The following is a 17903-nucleotide window of genomic DNA, read 5'->3' on the forward strand; positions in this document are numbered from 1 at the left end:
ACCCAGAACCATGATCCAATTACACGAGGTTTCAGATGTAGATTTGTAAAAAATGTGACACTCCGCACTCAGGGTTGTTTTTCAGAAGAAGTGGGGAAAGGGGAAAAATTAAATCCCCTTTTTCAAAAAGGCACAAATTCGACAAAAATCTCCTTTTGATACATGATGATTGATAAAGCTTTAGACAAAGGCTTTATTAGAGAATGTGGCCCTAATAAACAATCTGTTAGTCATATTTGGCACTGAGGGAAAATAATGGTGTGCTGTCACTGTCGCCCGTTTTCAAACTCGGCTCGTATCTTCCAAGCAGAAGTCCTTGGGTCTTATCATGTAACTATATTCGAAGAAAATAGCGTTTCAAAAGCTTTCAAATCACAAATTTTTTTTTAATCCGAAAAAAAATTTCTTTCGAATAGAACTACATAATAACACACCTGAGCACTTAATCCAGCAGCGCACATGACACTTAACTCCCCCATGAGCCAAATGTTTTGAAAAGAGCGCCATACAACCTTTTGACCAGCAGCAAGAAAGTGCATCAAAACAGCACCTAGTTCTTTACTTGCGGGTCTTTAGCATACGGCCAGCACAGCAACCAGGATTTGCGCTTGTTTGTGGCATCTGCAAAATAATTACAAAGTTCAAGTACTCAACATTGTTAAAAAACTGCGTTTTTATTTGTAATTTACCCAAAAAGTTACAGCAAAATTATTAAATTTTTCACGAATGTTGTCAAAAGAAACTATCAAAACTAAAAAAGTGTACCCAATTGACATAATTTTTTTTGTTTTGAAAAGTAAAACTTTCAGTACTGTTTTAAAGTTTTATTCATTATTCAGAAAGGAGTTTGAAAAGAAATAACACTTAAATTTTTAGAGCAACTTGGGAGTTTGGAATGTGCAAAGCACAGGGTGGTCTAAGGCTACATGGGTAACCTTTAATAATTAAACCATGACCCAGAACCATTTCCATATACGCTTCCCACGGCAGCCGGTTCTATGTACCAGAGCAACTCTGGATTTTTTTCCCGACCAAGGACTGTCATCTCAGTATAACCAATTTAATTTGTTGCGTCCCTTCCACATTCTGTCATCCTCAGAGCAGCTCCTTGCAGTTGGACTGCTCCATACACTCCTGCTCCGGGAAGTTATTGAACCTAGCCTCGGTCCTAGGATGTGGTTCTGCTGCATCTGCCGGAAAAGGATCTTTCTCAAATGGTCATACACTTGTCAGCGTGTCACGCGTTAAATTCCAACATTCTTCGTACCCGAAATTTCTAAAAAACTTCTGTGGCTCCCTGCTGTTTGCGTCCAAGGGCGTCCCGCGGTTGACGCTGAAGCGTACCTCACCCCGTCCCACCCGTCCTGTTGCAGCACACGCAATCGCCTAATAAGAAGTTATCAGCTCCTAGTGCCCCACACCATGTGATTCGTATGCCAGCAAAGAATATTTATGATCTTCCAAAGCACAAATACCATCGTATCAATACCAGGGACTCCAGCAGCAGTCAAACAGAACACACCACAAAGCCTAAATCCTTCAAGGCATGCCCACCCATCTCTAACCGTATCATTTTCGACGATTTCAAACGCACCCCATGACCTCTGGCTTTCCAGCTTACAATTCGACACCAGGGGCAGGCAGTTAGCACAGCAAATAGACAATACGACTTTTTGCACGACAAACGGTGATGCCCCCACTCGAATCGCAGGTATCTTTCACAGCTCGCCAAACATTTCCATCGTCAGTGCAAGGCTCATAAACTGCGTCGAATGGCAGCCGTCAGCCGATGCTTTCTTTAGCATCTGACAACCTGCCCATACTCCTTTCAATACAGCGAGCAGCTAATTGTATCACCTCTGAAAAAGCTGATTTTTCTTAATTTCAAAAAAGCTAACTGGGAAGAATACAACCTTCACAACTCAATCATTTGCTGCTCTCCCCATTCCGACTAATGTCCGGCAAGGCGAGCGTAGACCCGAAACCATACCCAATTTCCCGGCTGAACAAACGTGCAAATGGGAAGAGCATTAAAAAATTTGTAACCTCTGCGAGAGCTGGTAAACTGTGGTCAACCGTCAAATCCGCAAAAAAAAATCCTCAATTCGCCTGGTCTTACAAACACATCCTGGAAAAGTCTGTAGGTTTGTCAAAATGCTGCGCTAAGAACTGCTACGGGATTTCTTCTTATGACACCTTAACATAACCTACATAGTGAGCCCAAAGAGCTCAACAACAAAGATCATACCCAAATCCTGAACAGACAGTTTTTGCTTCATTGTTACAATCCTGGATACTCTAGCAATCAACTGCTTGATCTAGCGCCGCCCCAAGAGATTAAAGGAACATCCCCATAAGCAGTATGATGAGATCCTGCACCTGCAAAATCCGCATAGAATCGGTAAACGCCTTTGCCAGGACGCGCCCGGTGAACACCGTTATCACAAACTACAATCCTACTCTTGCAGAAGAGGAAAGCACATTACCAAGGGAGACACGAGTCACCCTGGCCCAACTACGTTGTGGATATTGTAACAGGTTAAACTCATACTTGTCCAATGTATGTGCTGCATGCAATGTTTCCCCACATGACACCAACCATCTTTTCAACTGTAATGTAGAACCTACGCCTCTAATACCAACTTCCCTATGGTCCACCCCTGTTCAAACTGATAGTTGCCTTGAACTTCCGTTAGAAGACTTTGATGAGAATTTGTGAGTGGGGCCGCACCCATGGAATGGGGCGAAACACTGTTAACACAACAACAATTTCCATATAACCCAAATGAATTTGGCATCCTACATCTTAGGTGCTGTGATAGTTTCGTACAACTAGTTTGGGGTCAATTCTCAGTGCCTTTAGGACTCTGCAGAAAAATTGTGACTCACGTAATATCACAAATTTAATCACGTTGTACTTCTAATTTATTTGGTTTAGATGCGAGCTGCAATGTTTCTGCTGCCGTAGAAAGCGATATGGATAGTCCACAAAACGTTTGGCATGGATCCGCTAATACCAGCACCGACACTTTAGTACCGGTCGAGAGAAGAAAAGCTAGTGATTGCCAAGAGACTAATACTAATATCAATGATGTGACAGTGGTGGATGTTACCGATAGTTTTGAATCACCAGAAAAATTATCCACGCGGACTGATAAAACAGAACCCTGGTTGACTTCACCATATGATTTATTAAGACAAGAGGTATTCATCTTAATATTACCAATTGTAAGTAAACATTCTTATTTATTCTTTCACATTTAGCGCAAATCCCCCACAAGGTGCAATCTCTATGAAAGTAGCTTCAATGCGAATGGCGTAAATAGCAGTATTTTACCAAAAGTCCATGGTAATGGAAATACCTCGAATCGTTTAAATATCTTGTCAAATTCATCTAGTAATGCATCCGTCTCATCCTCATCGTATTCAGTGAATAATTTGGATAACAGTAACAAAACAAACATTAGTAATAAAAACGAGGCTCTGGCAAAGTCTACCAAAACTGCAGTAATAATGGAGCCGAGCTGTGACAATAAAGTCGATAATGATACTGAATCAGGATCCGAAATTAATGCCAACGGTGTTGCTAATCCTTTTTCAACAAATAGTCATGTGCATTCCAGTGATTCAATGAATGAAAGCATTATAATATTACCAGAACATCGCAAATTGGAAATATCTGTGAGTGGTAAATGTGAAACAGTCTCGAATAATGGTTCTTCATTGCCAACAACACCAACGCGCTCAGCTGCAATTTTAAATGGCAACGTTTCTGGGGGGCAAGCTGGGCGCACGTCAACCAACGTCGGCTTAGCGGCACAAAGACGAAGGCGCACATCTTCATCAAACTCTAATCCAAATCGTAGTTTCGATGGATGTAACATTAAATTAGCTAATGGAAGGTGTGTGAATAAATAAGCAATGATTTAACTTAGGATAGAATTATTATTAAACATATTTATATTTTTTTTAATATTGTATAGCACAACAACACGTTTTTCATTACCTGGCGCGCGGTCTTTGCCAATGACACCGCCTGCACAACCAGAGCGACCACAAATTACTATTTCCTGCCCAGATGGCTTGGCACATGCGTTAAGCGAACAAAACCTGCGTCTACAACAAATTGTGCTCGAACACAAGGTAATATGGGCTCTCAATTTTCTTAAGAATGCTTTGAGTGGGAAGCTGTCGAATACTGCGATATCAATTTTTGATACCGTTGGAAAAACAGTAACATGATTATGAAAATTTAGGCAAACCAATCCAACATAATATGAAGTTGACTTCCGTAGCCCTTAATGATAAATTCAAATCGTTTTCTTTATCCCATCCTTTTAAAACCAGTTTTACGGTCTAAGCCCACGATAAATAAATTTCACTGTCGATTCTTTTATATCTCTACTTCTAAATATTTTAGGTTCGTGAAGATGTGCTGCTGCGTGAAATTCATGAAATGCGTATGGCGTTGCTTAAAAAATTATGCCCAAACTGTAACGTTGCTCAAACAAACACCAATGATGATCAGGTAAATGACTGAAAAGTCTTATTTTAGAATACCTAACTTATTATAAACAAAGAAAGGATTTTGTTAAAAATCGTTTCTATGAAGTTCAATTTGTGAACTCATAAAACGCAATACTTTAGAACTCTTTTTGGTTTTTCTTAGCTGTGTGAAGTGCAGACTTTTGTACATATGCTTCGATTTACCAGTTGTAATATTCGATTTTGAATATGAACTGCATACTGAGTACCAAGTACTCGTGAAGTTTGATGCGTAAACATACAGGTGGACGCCTAGGAAACTAATGTTTTCAAGATAACTAGAGGTGGTCCAGAAAGAAATAATTTCGATATTTTTGAGAACAGCTTCGTTGGCTTCTTCTCGGTAACGACAAGCTATCATCTAAACCCAGAAGAATTAAATAAGAGGTCCCAAAGGGTGGTGTCCTATCCTCACTTTTGTTTGACGTCTACATATCTAAGCTATCTTCGCCACCAGAAGGAGTCTCTATTGCATCCTACGCCAATGACTGCACAATAGTGGCCACATGCCCAGACCCACACATCGATGAGCTTTATAATAAAATAAACAGCTATATCCACGATCTCTCCAGTGACATGACATTGTCACCGACCAAATCATCGGAGACCTTATTCGCAACATAGAAACGGCAAATGTAGACCATATTGGACATCCATGTCGATGGCATTATGCTACCGACTGTCTTAAACCCAAAAATTTTGGGTATGATGTTCGATCAGGATCTACATTTTGGAAAGCATGCAACCGCAATTGTACCTAAAATCCAGAGCCGTAATAAAATCCTCAAATCTCTTCCCGGCAGCACTTGGGGTAAAGGCAAAGAAACGCTCATTACCAGTTACAAATAAATTGGCCGGGCGAATGCATGTTATGCGTCCCCGATACGGTCGCCAAGCTTAAGGTTACTCACTCAAAGAAAATACAGCTGTGCCCTCAGAACCGCTACGGGCTGTCTTATGTCCCCAGAACACCACCCACACAATGAGGCGAGAGTATTCCCCATTAGGGAGAGAAATGAAATGCTGAAATCTCAGAGAGCTGGGCATCCCAGCAGACAACTGATTGATGAGGCCACACCTACCAGGGGCTTAAGAGGGCATCTCCGTAAGCGTTATGAGGAAATACGGCACCTGAGAACACAGCCGTATCAAGAAAAAATCACAAGCAGGTCCCCAGTGATATCCACAAACGGGCGTTGGACCTCCATGCCAGGAATTGCCCGGCGAATCCAGCTCTTAAAGAAAAATGCCCTGAACTCGCAGAAGAGGAACGTACTCTCCCTAGGGAAACGCGCGCCACTCTAGCTCAACTTCATTCTGGGTACTGTAGCAGGTTAAACTTTTTCCTATCCATAATCAACCCCGGCATACAAAATGTATGTGCTGCTTGTGATGTGTCCCACATGACACCAACCAACTCTTCAATTGAAATGTGGACCCAACGCCTCCTAACACGCCTCACACTATGGTCCACTCCTGTTGAAACTGCAAGTTTCCTTGGACTCTTGTTAGAGGATATTGATGACAATTTGTGATCGGTCGCGCCTGTTGGATGGGGCGAAGCACTGTTACAACAATAACAACAAGTTATTCCCACGGAAGCCGGTGGTATATACCGGAGCCACTCGAGATTTTTCCCGACCAAGGACTGCCATTTCAGTGTAACCCCATCTAATTTGTTGCGTCCCTTCCACAAATTTCCATACTCCCAGCACATCTTTCTAGCGGGACTGCTCCATATTCTCCTGCTTCAGGAAAGTGTTGAACCCAGTCCCGGGCCAAAGAAATAGTTTTGCTGCGTGTGTCGGTAACGAATCTTTTTAGGACGATCACAGTCATGCCAATGTGTCACGTTTAACGGATGGTTGCATTGAACAACATCCGCCCATTGCAACTCCTGCCTTGACGATGCCATTTTTCTATATGATCTGGGCTCAGTGACGGAAATCCCCCGACGGGTGCTTCTGTCGCACCGTCCGGCCAAGCCGCACACCCAAAAACACCGTGTACTCTTGCGACTCAGCCGTAGGCAACCTCAGTGTAATCACCAGTCTCTTACACCTAGAATGACGACATCTCTCCCCTTACACTTTAGCATACTGCAGCTAAACTGTAACGGGCTAGCTGGGAAAATCACGGAGATAGTCGATTTCATGATACGGCACAACATCCGCAAAGGTGCGATCCAAGAGACTGACCTCTAAACTAAAATCTGCTTTGTTTGCAGACCTGCTCTGGAATTAATGTCCATAGAAAATAGTGAGCAAGAGGTAATGGAGGCGGACTCGCTTTTATCACACACCGCTCTGTGCAGTGCAATCTATTTGATGCCGACATCGGCCGCAGGGATATTGTCCTTGAGCGTCAAAGTATATCGATCCAGTCAGGCGATGCGAATTTGGAAATTCTCAGCATCTACATCCTGCGTGTCATATGCTGCCCCAGTTGATGTCGCACTGATATCAGAGTCCTTCTCTCTGGTGAAAATCGCATTATTCTTGTCGATTTTAATGCCCACCACGATCTGTGGCATTCTGATATACAAGGTAATATGCTGGCAGATCGAATTGAGTACCCAGCGTTCTGCACAATTAACGAAGACGCCCCACACGATTGGTAGGGAACTATCATACATTTCCATCGAAAGCGCAGGACTTGTAAACTGCGTCAGCTTGCAGCCGATGTCAGCATTGGCATCCTACCACTACCGATATTCCTCTCGCTTGAACGATCCACTGAGTTCATAACATCTGAAAAACGCACTTTCATAAACTTTAAAAAAGGAAGATGGAACGAATATAAGGAATACACTGATTACTTTTTAGTTGAGCTCCCAATCCCGACTGATGCCCGTCAAGGGGATTGTGCTTTAGGCAGGGTCATTGAATCCTCGTCGGCTCGTTTCATTCCCTCCGGAAGAATTCAGGAAATCAGGCCGCATTTTCCAACGGAGACCACAATTTAAGCGAGAGAACGTGACCTTGAAAGACACCAGGACCATAAAATTAGGGACATAAACCTGCACATCAGACAGCTTGTAGACTATCTCTGCCACCTTTCCGTTATCTTCGAAGCTTGGAAAGTGGCGAAGGTTGTACCGCTACTAAAGCCAGTTAAACCAGCTAAAGTAGGATACTCCTATCGGCCAATATATCTCCTGTCGGCAGTAGCCAAAACTTGAAGTCGTCCTGCTTCCTTATTTCACCGCAAATCTGGCGCTTGCCAATCATCAGCATGGCTTACGAGAACTACATAATAACTCCACCCCGCTACACGCCATCAACACACAGATAAATTGTGGACTGAATCAAAACATTTCTGCAGTTGAGGAAAGCAAGCTCCCCAATAAGGCGCGCCTTGCTCTAGCTCAACATCGATCGGGATACTGTAACAGGCTAAACTCTTACTTATCCAGAATCAACGCCGATATAGCCAATGTATGTCCCGCTTGTAATGTGTCCCCACTTAGCAGTAATCATCCTTTCAAGTGCAATGTGGATCCAACGACACTAACCCCCTTATCGCTCTGGACCAAAAATATTGAAATATGCAAGTTTTCTCCGACTCCCGTTAGAGGACATTGATAACAATTAGTGAGTGGTCGTGCCTATTGGATGGAGCGAAGCACTGCTACAACAACAACAATAATCTACGGTTTTACTATCGGTTTATTATTGATAGGGAATTATAATCGTCGACTTTTCGATTTGTTATCAGCTGTCATCGTCTTCTAATAGGTTTCTTATCGGCTTGTAATCATATATTTTATATTGAAGCTATACGGGTATGTGTTTCATAACAAACCGATGCGTCATCGTCAAACAAAATGCATCCCACTCCATGATATATCAGCCGACGCGTTTGACCGTCATCTGGGTGAACCTCGGATTATATTCTTGGCATATCAGACGATGTACAAATACTCTCAGATGGATTTTTATGGAAATGTGTCCAAAAAAGTTTGCCTCGTTTAACCGCCTCCTAAAAAGCCTAAAGGATTTTTCTGTGCCCAATGCCTGACTTAAATCGTAAGCTGTTTGCCGCGATGACATAAATGAGTTTTTCACTATCCTTATAATGGCATCCGTTCGGGCATCGGTCTCTCGTGGTCTTGCCTTCCCAGTTTTGCCTTTCGTCAGTATTTCGGGGTTATCCGCACATGGATTAATTGTATTGTATACTTTTTTTGAGAAAAACTTAAAATTTTAGCAATTTCTGACACGTTTTGTCCTGCTTCATGCATTTTCTATATGACCATTCTTTCTGCAATTGTTGTGTTAGGCTACTATTCTTTGTAATAATATGCTAGAAAATGTTGCATACTTTTCTGCGCACTTGACACCGTTTTTGATATTTTTGGCGTTAGCGAAGGGTGGGATTTGGGGACTGACCAGACAAAAGAAGCATTTAGGCTTCATATGACATTTTGTCCCACTTAATTGCCCATGGCTGTATGTGTTGTGGTTATCTCTAAGGCGTTGTGGTTAAGTCGCCATTGTCTCCAGCTTTGAACCTAATTGGATTAGTACAGCCCGATGGTTTTACACCATGCTGGGACAGAAATTCTGGGTGTTTTGATGCGTTTGCCATTATTTCAATCACACCTTAGATGTACGGGCCTTTTTTTATGGTTTTTTAATTTTTCATAGTGCGGCAGGACGCCCTTGCTGTAAGGGAAAGGATGTGATTATTCTCAAGGCCTTTAGGTTGCTACAATGACAAGGGTATATAATGTGTATAGAATTTTCAAATGTGAAACCGATCGGGATGTGTAATGATGAGTCTGTTACCTTGTCCAAAAAGTTATGCCAGATTTACGCCGATCTCTCTGTGTAGATTCCGTTTTGGCATGATTCCATTGAATGTGCTGATTTCCATTGATATTTTGTAAAGCCTTTCATGTGTGTGTTTTTTTTTTTATTCATTGAAAGCAAATTTTTGACCTCAACCTTGCTATTCGTACTCATCTAAATACTTTCACCCAATTAAGGTATATGAGTTCTCGATTAGAAGACGTAGAATAATTGAATTCAGCAAGTACCAAAGCTTGAAAGCGAGATCTCGTACAGTTTTGAAACATTTGCAAAAGCATCAAAAGCGACAGCAACAAAAACTATCCCAGCAACAGTCACAAAAAAGGCGTAAACTTTGTTTACATCGACATCAAAATGCGATCGGTCAGCATGATTCATTATATATGCGTTATCGTTGTCGTCCTTGCCTATGCTTAAATAGTCAGAATCAACGTAGACGACATCACAGTTTCAGTTGTAGTTATTGCTTTAGCAATCAAGATGGTGATTTCACATACGATAACAATGACGTCACATTGGCTCTCCTAACTCAAATTTATAACTACAATTGTGGAGTTCAAAGCTCCTTGTCGTCGGTCAGTTTGTAATTTTTGTTTTTATTATTTTACGTTCTACTCAAATATGTCATTAATGTAAAGAAAATACTTAATTGCACGAAATGGTAAAAATAGCATATCAGTTCAATTCCTGGATTTGCCCAGATGTATAACATAACAAAATAAAATTGAAATATTTCATTACCGACTCGCAGGCGAACCATATGCGTCAGTGGATAAGAGCTGCACGAGCGTGGTTGCAGGTTTAATTGCTTAGCAGGTGTAATTTCTTACCCAGGAAGGTAACTAATGACGAGTTGGTGACTCAAAAGCATAACAATATAAAGGCTTTGTTGATTTTAATGTGTTAGGAAGTACGAATTTAAATCCATATTGATAATGACCTCTGAATGGACGATGAGGCTAAACGTGTTTTCAAAACCGAAAATAATTCAATCATAAGAACCAACCACTAAGTAACAATCTATGATGATATTGGTATAAGCAGTATAAAGTGGTGAATCGTAGGTCTGGGATTTAAAGGGGAAAAGATTTTGTATTTGCTGTCATGAAAGAAAAACTCTGCGACCTTTACAAGCCACGATACTGTAGACATTAAAAATTTTTGAGTGTGTAACCCCATTAATACCGACAACCCAACCAACATTTGGAATTAAATAAGCGTCATAATAGTTAGCTGTCCTTCAGGAGCGTTTTCACTCCAATATTGACATATTTTAATTTGATGCTTGCTGGGGGAGGTTTACTTATTTTTTCAGAGGCTCGAACTCAGGAGAATAGTCTGGATCATCTAAACTATCGTCACTATAAAAATCTCTTCAATTATGTCATCAGAAAAATTTTCATCGCTATCAATAATGTTCTGTATCCTCAAGCCAATGAGTTGAGTTTTCCATATTTTTCTTTTAATTTCAACTGAAATTCACACGGAATTTAAATTTCATCCACAAATATTTAGACATTTATTAACAAGACCACGTCAAAGTTACGTTCAAAATTTTACAAGTTATTAGTAAGACTACGTAAATTTTTTTATTTACGAGCACACTTTTTTGTCACACCGATTAAAGTTAACCGTGAACTCATAATTGACTAATTATTCACTTGTTTATGCAAGAATAAAAAAAAGCACTGCCCAGCGTTCACAGCTATAGGGCTTAACGGTAAAGTGTAACTAGACTTTTTATGCAACATACACTAAAATTTGCGTATATTCCCTTTGCAGGGTTAGAATTTAGCTGTCTGGGCTTTTAAAATCGTCAAAAGTTAATGAATCGTGCTACAGGGCGGAATTTGGGACGCATGGCATTAAAAATGAAGCAGCATATCCTTAATATTGTTCAATTGAAGGCCAAAAGCGCTCAACACACCAACCAGGGCATACCACGGAGGCAGTTTTGTTCTTACAATGAAAAAAGGGCGAATTACTAAGGTGTTAAAATGCCGATCATTACAGAGCTTATGTGAGCGAAGCGTCCATGCGAATTTAAATTCAGGAACAGCAAGGCACATTATAAGTGATGGTTTAATTCAAATTAAATATGAAAGAAACATTTTTCAAATTAAAATATGAATATTTGTTCCAAATTAGCTTTATTTGCTGAACACTGTTTGCATACTTTCATCATAAAATACTCTATTCTATGTTAATCTTAACTTAACACCATGTTTTCGTGTACGCTAATATACAGTCAATGCGCTAGAATTAATATAGACATTCATATATGTTCCAACTCTAGGATCTATGCGGAATATTAAATGTTTTATGAATGATGGCCGGCCAATCTTGTTTACGCGTTTTTTATGTTTCTCCTTTATTTGGTGTTTCCAACTAGAGATTTAACCCGACAGCCATCTCTAGGTCTTCTCCTTTTACAGATCTCTCGCTTTTTAACTGCAGATTAGGATATACATAGTAATGAAGTTAAATATAATCTCTCTGTAAAGTTGGTCTAAAATTCGTATTCAACTCAGCTCCTGTGTATTTTTAAAAATTCTAAAACCTAAACCGAGTTTTCAAATAGTTAAACATTTTTTTTAAACTTATTTAATAATTTGAGAAAAATTTAAACAACGTGACATCGTGTTTCGATTATATCTTTTAAATCTCTTTGAACCTTTTCTTTTTTTTTTCTTTTTCAGTTGTTTGATGGCCCAATGTTTATTATTTTAGGTTATTTTATATAAGAGCTATTTGGCCGGTGGTGTTTAAGCGAAAAACGAAGTTTTCCTTAATCCTCCTACCCGTTTCGGCACATTTTGTACCTTCCTCAGTAAGATCTGTTTTTATTCATAACATAAAACAATATAAACATACAAAAATAGACATTCTAACACGACATTGAGGATTCCACTTACATTACATTCAATTAAATTTACAAAATTTTGTCAAAACTATATATTTCCGCACTGCATCCTTTTCGTTGCTCATCTCATCAAACTGTGTGCTTTTTAATTGCTGTGAAGTAAGCACAGTTGATATTGTCCACGTCCTCTTTAAAGTTTACACAGTCTTTTATTCTTTGTTGTATTCGTAAGCCCTCTAGTGTTAGTTTTGTTTTTGTTCGTCTTTCTATGTCCAATATACGCGCATTCGAAAAATCAGCTGAGTGATTGTGTATTGCTAGGTGTTGCGAAAGTGCCGTAGAGGTCTTTTTGTTTCTTGGGTCTGCTTTGTGTTCGCTTATTCGTATTCCTAATGATCTTTTTGTTGTCCCAATGTAAATTTTGTTGCAGTCTTCGCCTACTTTCCCCTTGCATTTGATTTCGTATATCACATAATGTTGCTCCTTTTCGATTGTCTTTTGTTCGTGTAAAAATTTTATTTAGAGTGCAGTGTGGTTTGTGCGCAAATCTTACGTTGTTGTTGTTTATAAACTTTTTCAAACTTTTGTTGTCCGTTAAGCCTGGTATGTATGTAATTCCTGTGGATATTATGTTCTCCCGTACATTATGGTTTTGTGTGTTAATATTTGAATGTTCAATTTTGTTGATTGTTGTAGTTATTAGCTTCTCAGTGACTGCATTGGGCTACCCGTTTTTGTAAAGAATATTTTTTATTTTCAACTCGTTTTCATTCCTGAACTCCTGATCACTTAAAATCATAATTTTTCATATTAGGCTTATTGCCGTGTTCATCTTTTGGGTCCATGGATGGTTCGAGTGGTATTTTATCATCCTCGATGACGCTATGGACTTAGAATACCAATTCGTTCTCAATTTTTCGTTTACTCTAGTGATCTCAATATCTAGGAAGGCCAGTTTGTTGTCTTTTTATTTTTCTGTGGTGAGTTGGATTTTCGTGTGCTGTCAGTTTGGGGTTTTGACTATGACTTCCACGTACTTTTTCTTAACTATGGCTAATATATCATCTACATACTTATCTATGTATTTAATATATATGTCGTTAGATTCAAGTTCAGCTATGCTGTCGTCAATAATTTTATCTAGCACAATGTCTGCTATTGTGGGAGGTAGGGGGTTTCCCATTGGCATTCCATAGATTTGTTGATAAATCTAAGGGACAACAATTATTTCAGATACGATGCCACTACAAACACGGCAATAAGCCTAATAAGAAAAATTATGATTTTAAGTGATCAGGAGTTCAGGAATGAAAACGAGTTGAAAATAAAAAATATTCTTTACAAAAACCGGTAGCCTAATGCAGTCACTGAGAAGCTAATAACTACAACAATCAACAAAATTGAACATTCAAATATTAACACACAAAACCATAATGTACGGGAGAACATAATATCCACAGGAATTACATACATACCAGGCTTAACGGACAACAAAAGTTTGAAAAAGTTTATAAACAACAACAGCGTAAGATTTGCGCACAAACCACACTGCACTCTAAATAAAATTTTTACACGAACAAAAGACAATCGAAAAGGAGCAACAACATTATGTGATATACGAAATCAAATGTAAGGGGAAAGTAGGCGAAGACTGCAACAAAATTTACATTGGGACAACAAAAAGATCATTAGGAATACGAATAAGCGAACACAAAGCAGACCCAAGAAACAAAAAGACCTCTACGGCACTTTCACAACACCTAACAATACGCAATCACTCAGCTGATTTTTCGAATGCGCGTATATTGGACATAGAAAGAAGAACAAAAACAAGACTAGCACTAGAGGTCTTACGAATACAACAAAGAATAAAAGACTGTGTAAACTTCAAAGAGGACGTGGACAATATCAACTGTGCTTACTTCACAGCAATTAAAAAGCACAAAGTTTGATGAGATGAGCAACGAAAAGGATGCAGTGCGGAAATATATAGTTTTGACGAAATTTTGTAAATTTAATTAAATGTAATGTAAGTGAAATCCTCAATGTCGTGTTAAAATGTTTATTGTTGTATGTTTATATTGTTTTTTGTTATGAATAAAAACAGATCTCCCTGAGGAAGGTACAAAATGTGCCGAAACGCGTAGGAGGATTAAGGAAAACTTCGTTTTTCGTTTAAACACCACCGGCCAAATAGCTCTTATATAAAATAACCTTTTCTTTTTTTGTGCTAGTTTTGATTTGTTTGTTTTTTTTTTACGTGGTAAACAACTATTACAGGCAATTCAAAACACTTCAACCTGGCGTATTCGCGGAACGAATGAATCAGCTCTTATTATCTTAAAACAAAAAAAAAAATTAATTAAAGTCCGGAATAATGCCTTGATCTCATCCTAGTATGGCAGATATTTCAAACTTAAAAAAAGGTTTCAGCTGTTTGTTCGAAAAATTTAAAAAATCCTATTTCAAAATATTTTTAAACTTTTAAACAATACTCACAGAGCTTAGAGCTTCGACATATGTATGTAAAGCTCTCATAGTGGAATTGTGTACCACTGCGTGCGACTCAGTTGCTCGTATGGTGACGAGCCCTGCTGTAGGATGTATACTTTGCCTGAGATTGCCATCAACAAAATATTGAAATTAAGACAAAGAGTACGGTTGTGTTTATGCGTTTTTTATTTCACTTTTAAGAAATTAATATTTTTAGTCGTTTTGATACAATTTTACACTTTTTAATAACTCCGTTTTCAGCATATATAAAAAATGTATTACTCATTGAGCTCATAATTAATTTCCACTTTTGATGCAATGCAGGGTTGGCAAAGGCTCTCTATAAATTGGTGCATACGGATAGCACCAAAGTTGACGAAACAAAAAAAAAAAAATAATAATTTACAGTTGTTTATTTTACGTATATATATCTCTGGAAAGGTATAAACCTCTTCTTGTACGCTCGCAATAGTCCAAACGTAGGAAAAATCGTTTTTTTGCCCGTAAATCACGATTTTGGGGACTCCAGGAGAAAAACTTGTATGCAGTCATTCTGTGTTCTTCGAGATCTTCTAGTAAAATTGTATGACTTCCCAGGTACTTTCACTTTTTTTTTGCAACACTGTGAACCCCTACACACTTAGTTAAAAAAATTCTCTTTATTTCGCCTTAAAAAATTATTGAAATTCGCAAAGAACCAAAAAAAAAAGTGACTACAAGCTGAGACGATTCATTGGTCGTGATTTTATTACTTGCATATACATGTGCGGTTGCGACTAAACAAACGCTCATCGGCAATTACACATAGTAGTGCTACCGTCCTAATAACGAATATGGGTATCTGCATTTCATTTTGGAGATTAGTCATTTACAAAAGCGTCCAATTCGTTTTCCGTCATAATTTAAGGCATACCAAAATTTAACGTGGAGTATATTGGAGGCGCACCCTTTTTATACTCAGCATGCTTTGCACACAGAGTATATTAACTTTGATTGGATAACGGTTGGTTGTACAGGTATAAAGGAATCGAGATAGATATAGACTTCCATATATCAAAATCATCAGTATCGAAAAAAATTTGATTGAGCCATGTCCGTCCGTCCGTTCGTCTGTCCGTAAACACGATAACTTGAGTAAATATTGAGATATCTTCATTTGGTACACGAGCTTATCTGGACCCAAAATAGATTGGTATTGAAAATGAGCGAAATCGGATGATAACCACGCCCACTTTTTATATATATAACATTTTGGAAAACACACAAAACCTAAATATTTAGTAAATAATACACCTAGAATGTTGAAATTTGACGTGTGGACTGATATTGACACTCTTGATAAAAATTCGAAAAAAATTTTTAATGTGTGTGGCACCGCCCACTTGTGATGAAATCAATTTTACAAATATTATCAATCATAAATCAAAAATCGTTAAACCTATCGTAAAAAAATTCGGCAGAGAGGTTGCTTTTACTATAAGGAATGCTTTGAAGAAAAATTGACGAAATCGGTTAAGGACCACGCCCACTTTCAAATAAAAGATTTCTACAAGTGTCGTGGACGAAAAAAATAAGCTATATCTTTGCAAAAAGGAGCCCTATATCAATGGTATTTCATTTCCCAAGTGTATTTATAAAAATAAATAGGAAAAACTTCACATTTAAAAAAATGGGCGTGGTACCGCCCCTTTTATTAGTAAGCAATTTTCTATGTTTTGGGAGCCATAACTCGAAGAAAAATTAACGGATCGTAATCAAATTCGGTACACAAATTTACCATATAGCAGGAAATATTTCTAGAAAAAATGGACAAGATCGGTTAAAGACCACGCCCACTTTTATATAAAAGATTTTTAAAAGGGTCGTAGACGAAAATAATAAGCTATATCTATCCAAAAAGAGCTTTGCATCAATAGAATTTTACTTTCAAATTGAATTATAACATTAAATTGGAAAACACTAAAATTTTTTAAAATGGGTGTGGCGCCGCCTCTTTTATGACTAAGCAATTTTCTATATTTCGGGAGCCATAACTCGAAGAAAAATTAACATATCGAAATGAAATTGTGTACACATATTTTCCTTATAGCAGAAAATATTTCTAGTAAAAAGGGACGGGATCGGTTAAAGACCACGGCAACTTAGATATAAAATAAATTTAAAAGGGTCGTAGACTGGAATAATAAGCTATAACTTAGCAAAAAATAGTTTTGAATCAATGATATTTCACTTATCAAGTTTTATTGTAAGGAAATTGGGTTATTTTTTTAAACGGGCGGTGCCACGTCTTATGTAGAAAAGTAATTTATCTGAAATGAAATGTACAATTGAAGCTCACGCTGAGTATATAATGTTCGGTTAGGCCCGAACTTAGACACCTTTACTTGTTTATATAAAATTTGATTTGAGTGAGTTAAGGCACAATGACATTTTTCATATAGATGTGCTTAACACAAGCTTATGCATTTCAGTAACATCACACTTGGCAATTGACGTTTATTTCGCCTTGCCCTTGACATACACAATTTCGCGAAGCACTGTTGTAAACATTCTCCCTATAAAACAAAAATACTTGCTAACATATTTTGTCGTACTCGATTGTTATATTGCAGTTTTTAATTTTGAAAAATGTTGGAAAATCTACCAACCAGTGGGAAAAATAATTTCACTTGCAAAGGTGTGCCAACACCCTTAGCCAAAGCAAATGTCAAATTTTTCCTCTTATGATTTGTTTGGAACAAAATTGGGGAGTTGGCTACTTTTCAATATCAGATGGCGCCAGTGTCGCTCATTCTACCATTCTCCATAAAATACGTGCAATCTATTCATAATGCATAAGCATGTGTGAAACTCATCTATATGAAAAACTGCTTATATGTCGGAGCTATTAAAACGATGCATTGCACGCTTTACAAAATGCTTTGAATGAATCGTCCAGCACAGATTCCAACCAGTCACTGTACTCTTCCTTCTCCTGACAACTTCTTTGGAATCGATTTTTCTATGCAGCGGACATAAGAATGTAGTGAAATATTCCAAATTATGTCTTCTAAATAAATGTACGCTGTTGTGAATTGTACAAAATACGAATGACAAGCCAACCAAATCAAATAATGACAACTGTTTCTTGGGTTGGCAGACGATAAATGTATTATCTAGTGGAATTGAGTCAGGTACCGTTCGAATGA

General features: G+C 38.3%; 1 protein-coding gene across 7 annotated transcripts in view; it reads left to right on the forward strand.

Annotated features, from left to right (window-relative positions):
• Nucleotides 1-17903, forward strand: part of LOC137250280 (myotubularin-related protein 3) — a 208017-nt gene that overhangs the window by 136969 nt on the left and 53145 nt on the right. For 5 of the 7 annotated variants that reach the window (XM_067782792.1, XM_067782787.1, XM_067782786.1 and 2 more), the window contains 5 exons: nucleotides 2939-3204; nucleotides 3265-3902; nucleotides 3984-4143; nucleotides 4421-4528; nucleotides 9536-9934. In XM_067782792.1, coding sequence (XP_067638893.1) covers nucleotides 2939-3204; nucleotides 3265-3902; nucleotides 3984-4143; nucleotides 4421-4528; nucleotides 9536-9934 — 1571 coding nt within the window. The remainder of the gene's footprint in view (nucleotides 1-2938; nucleotides 3205-3264; nucleotides 3903-3983; nucleotides 4144-4420; nucleotides 4529-9535; nucleotides 9935-17903) is intronic. The other 2 variants (XM_067782791.1, XM_067782793.1) reach the window with 2 other exon arrangements.

Source organism: Eurosta solidaginis, chromosome 4, assembly GCF_040869045.1.
Source record: "Eurosta solidaginis isolate ZX-2024a chromosome 4, ASM4086904v1, whole genome shotgun sequence".
Classification (NCBI taxonomy): domain Eukaryota; kingdom Metazoa; phylum Arthropoda; class Insecta; order Diptera; family Tephritidae; genus Eurosta; species Eurosta solidaginis.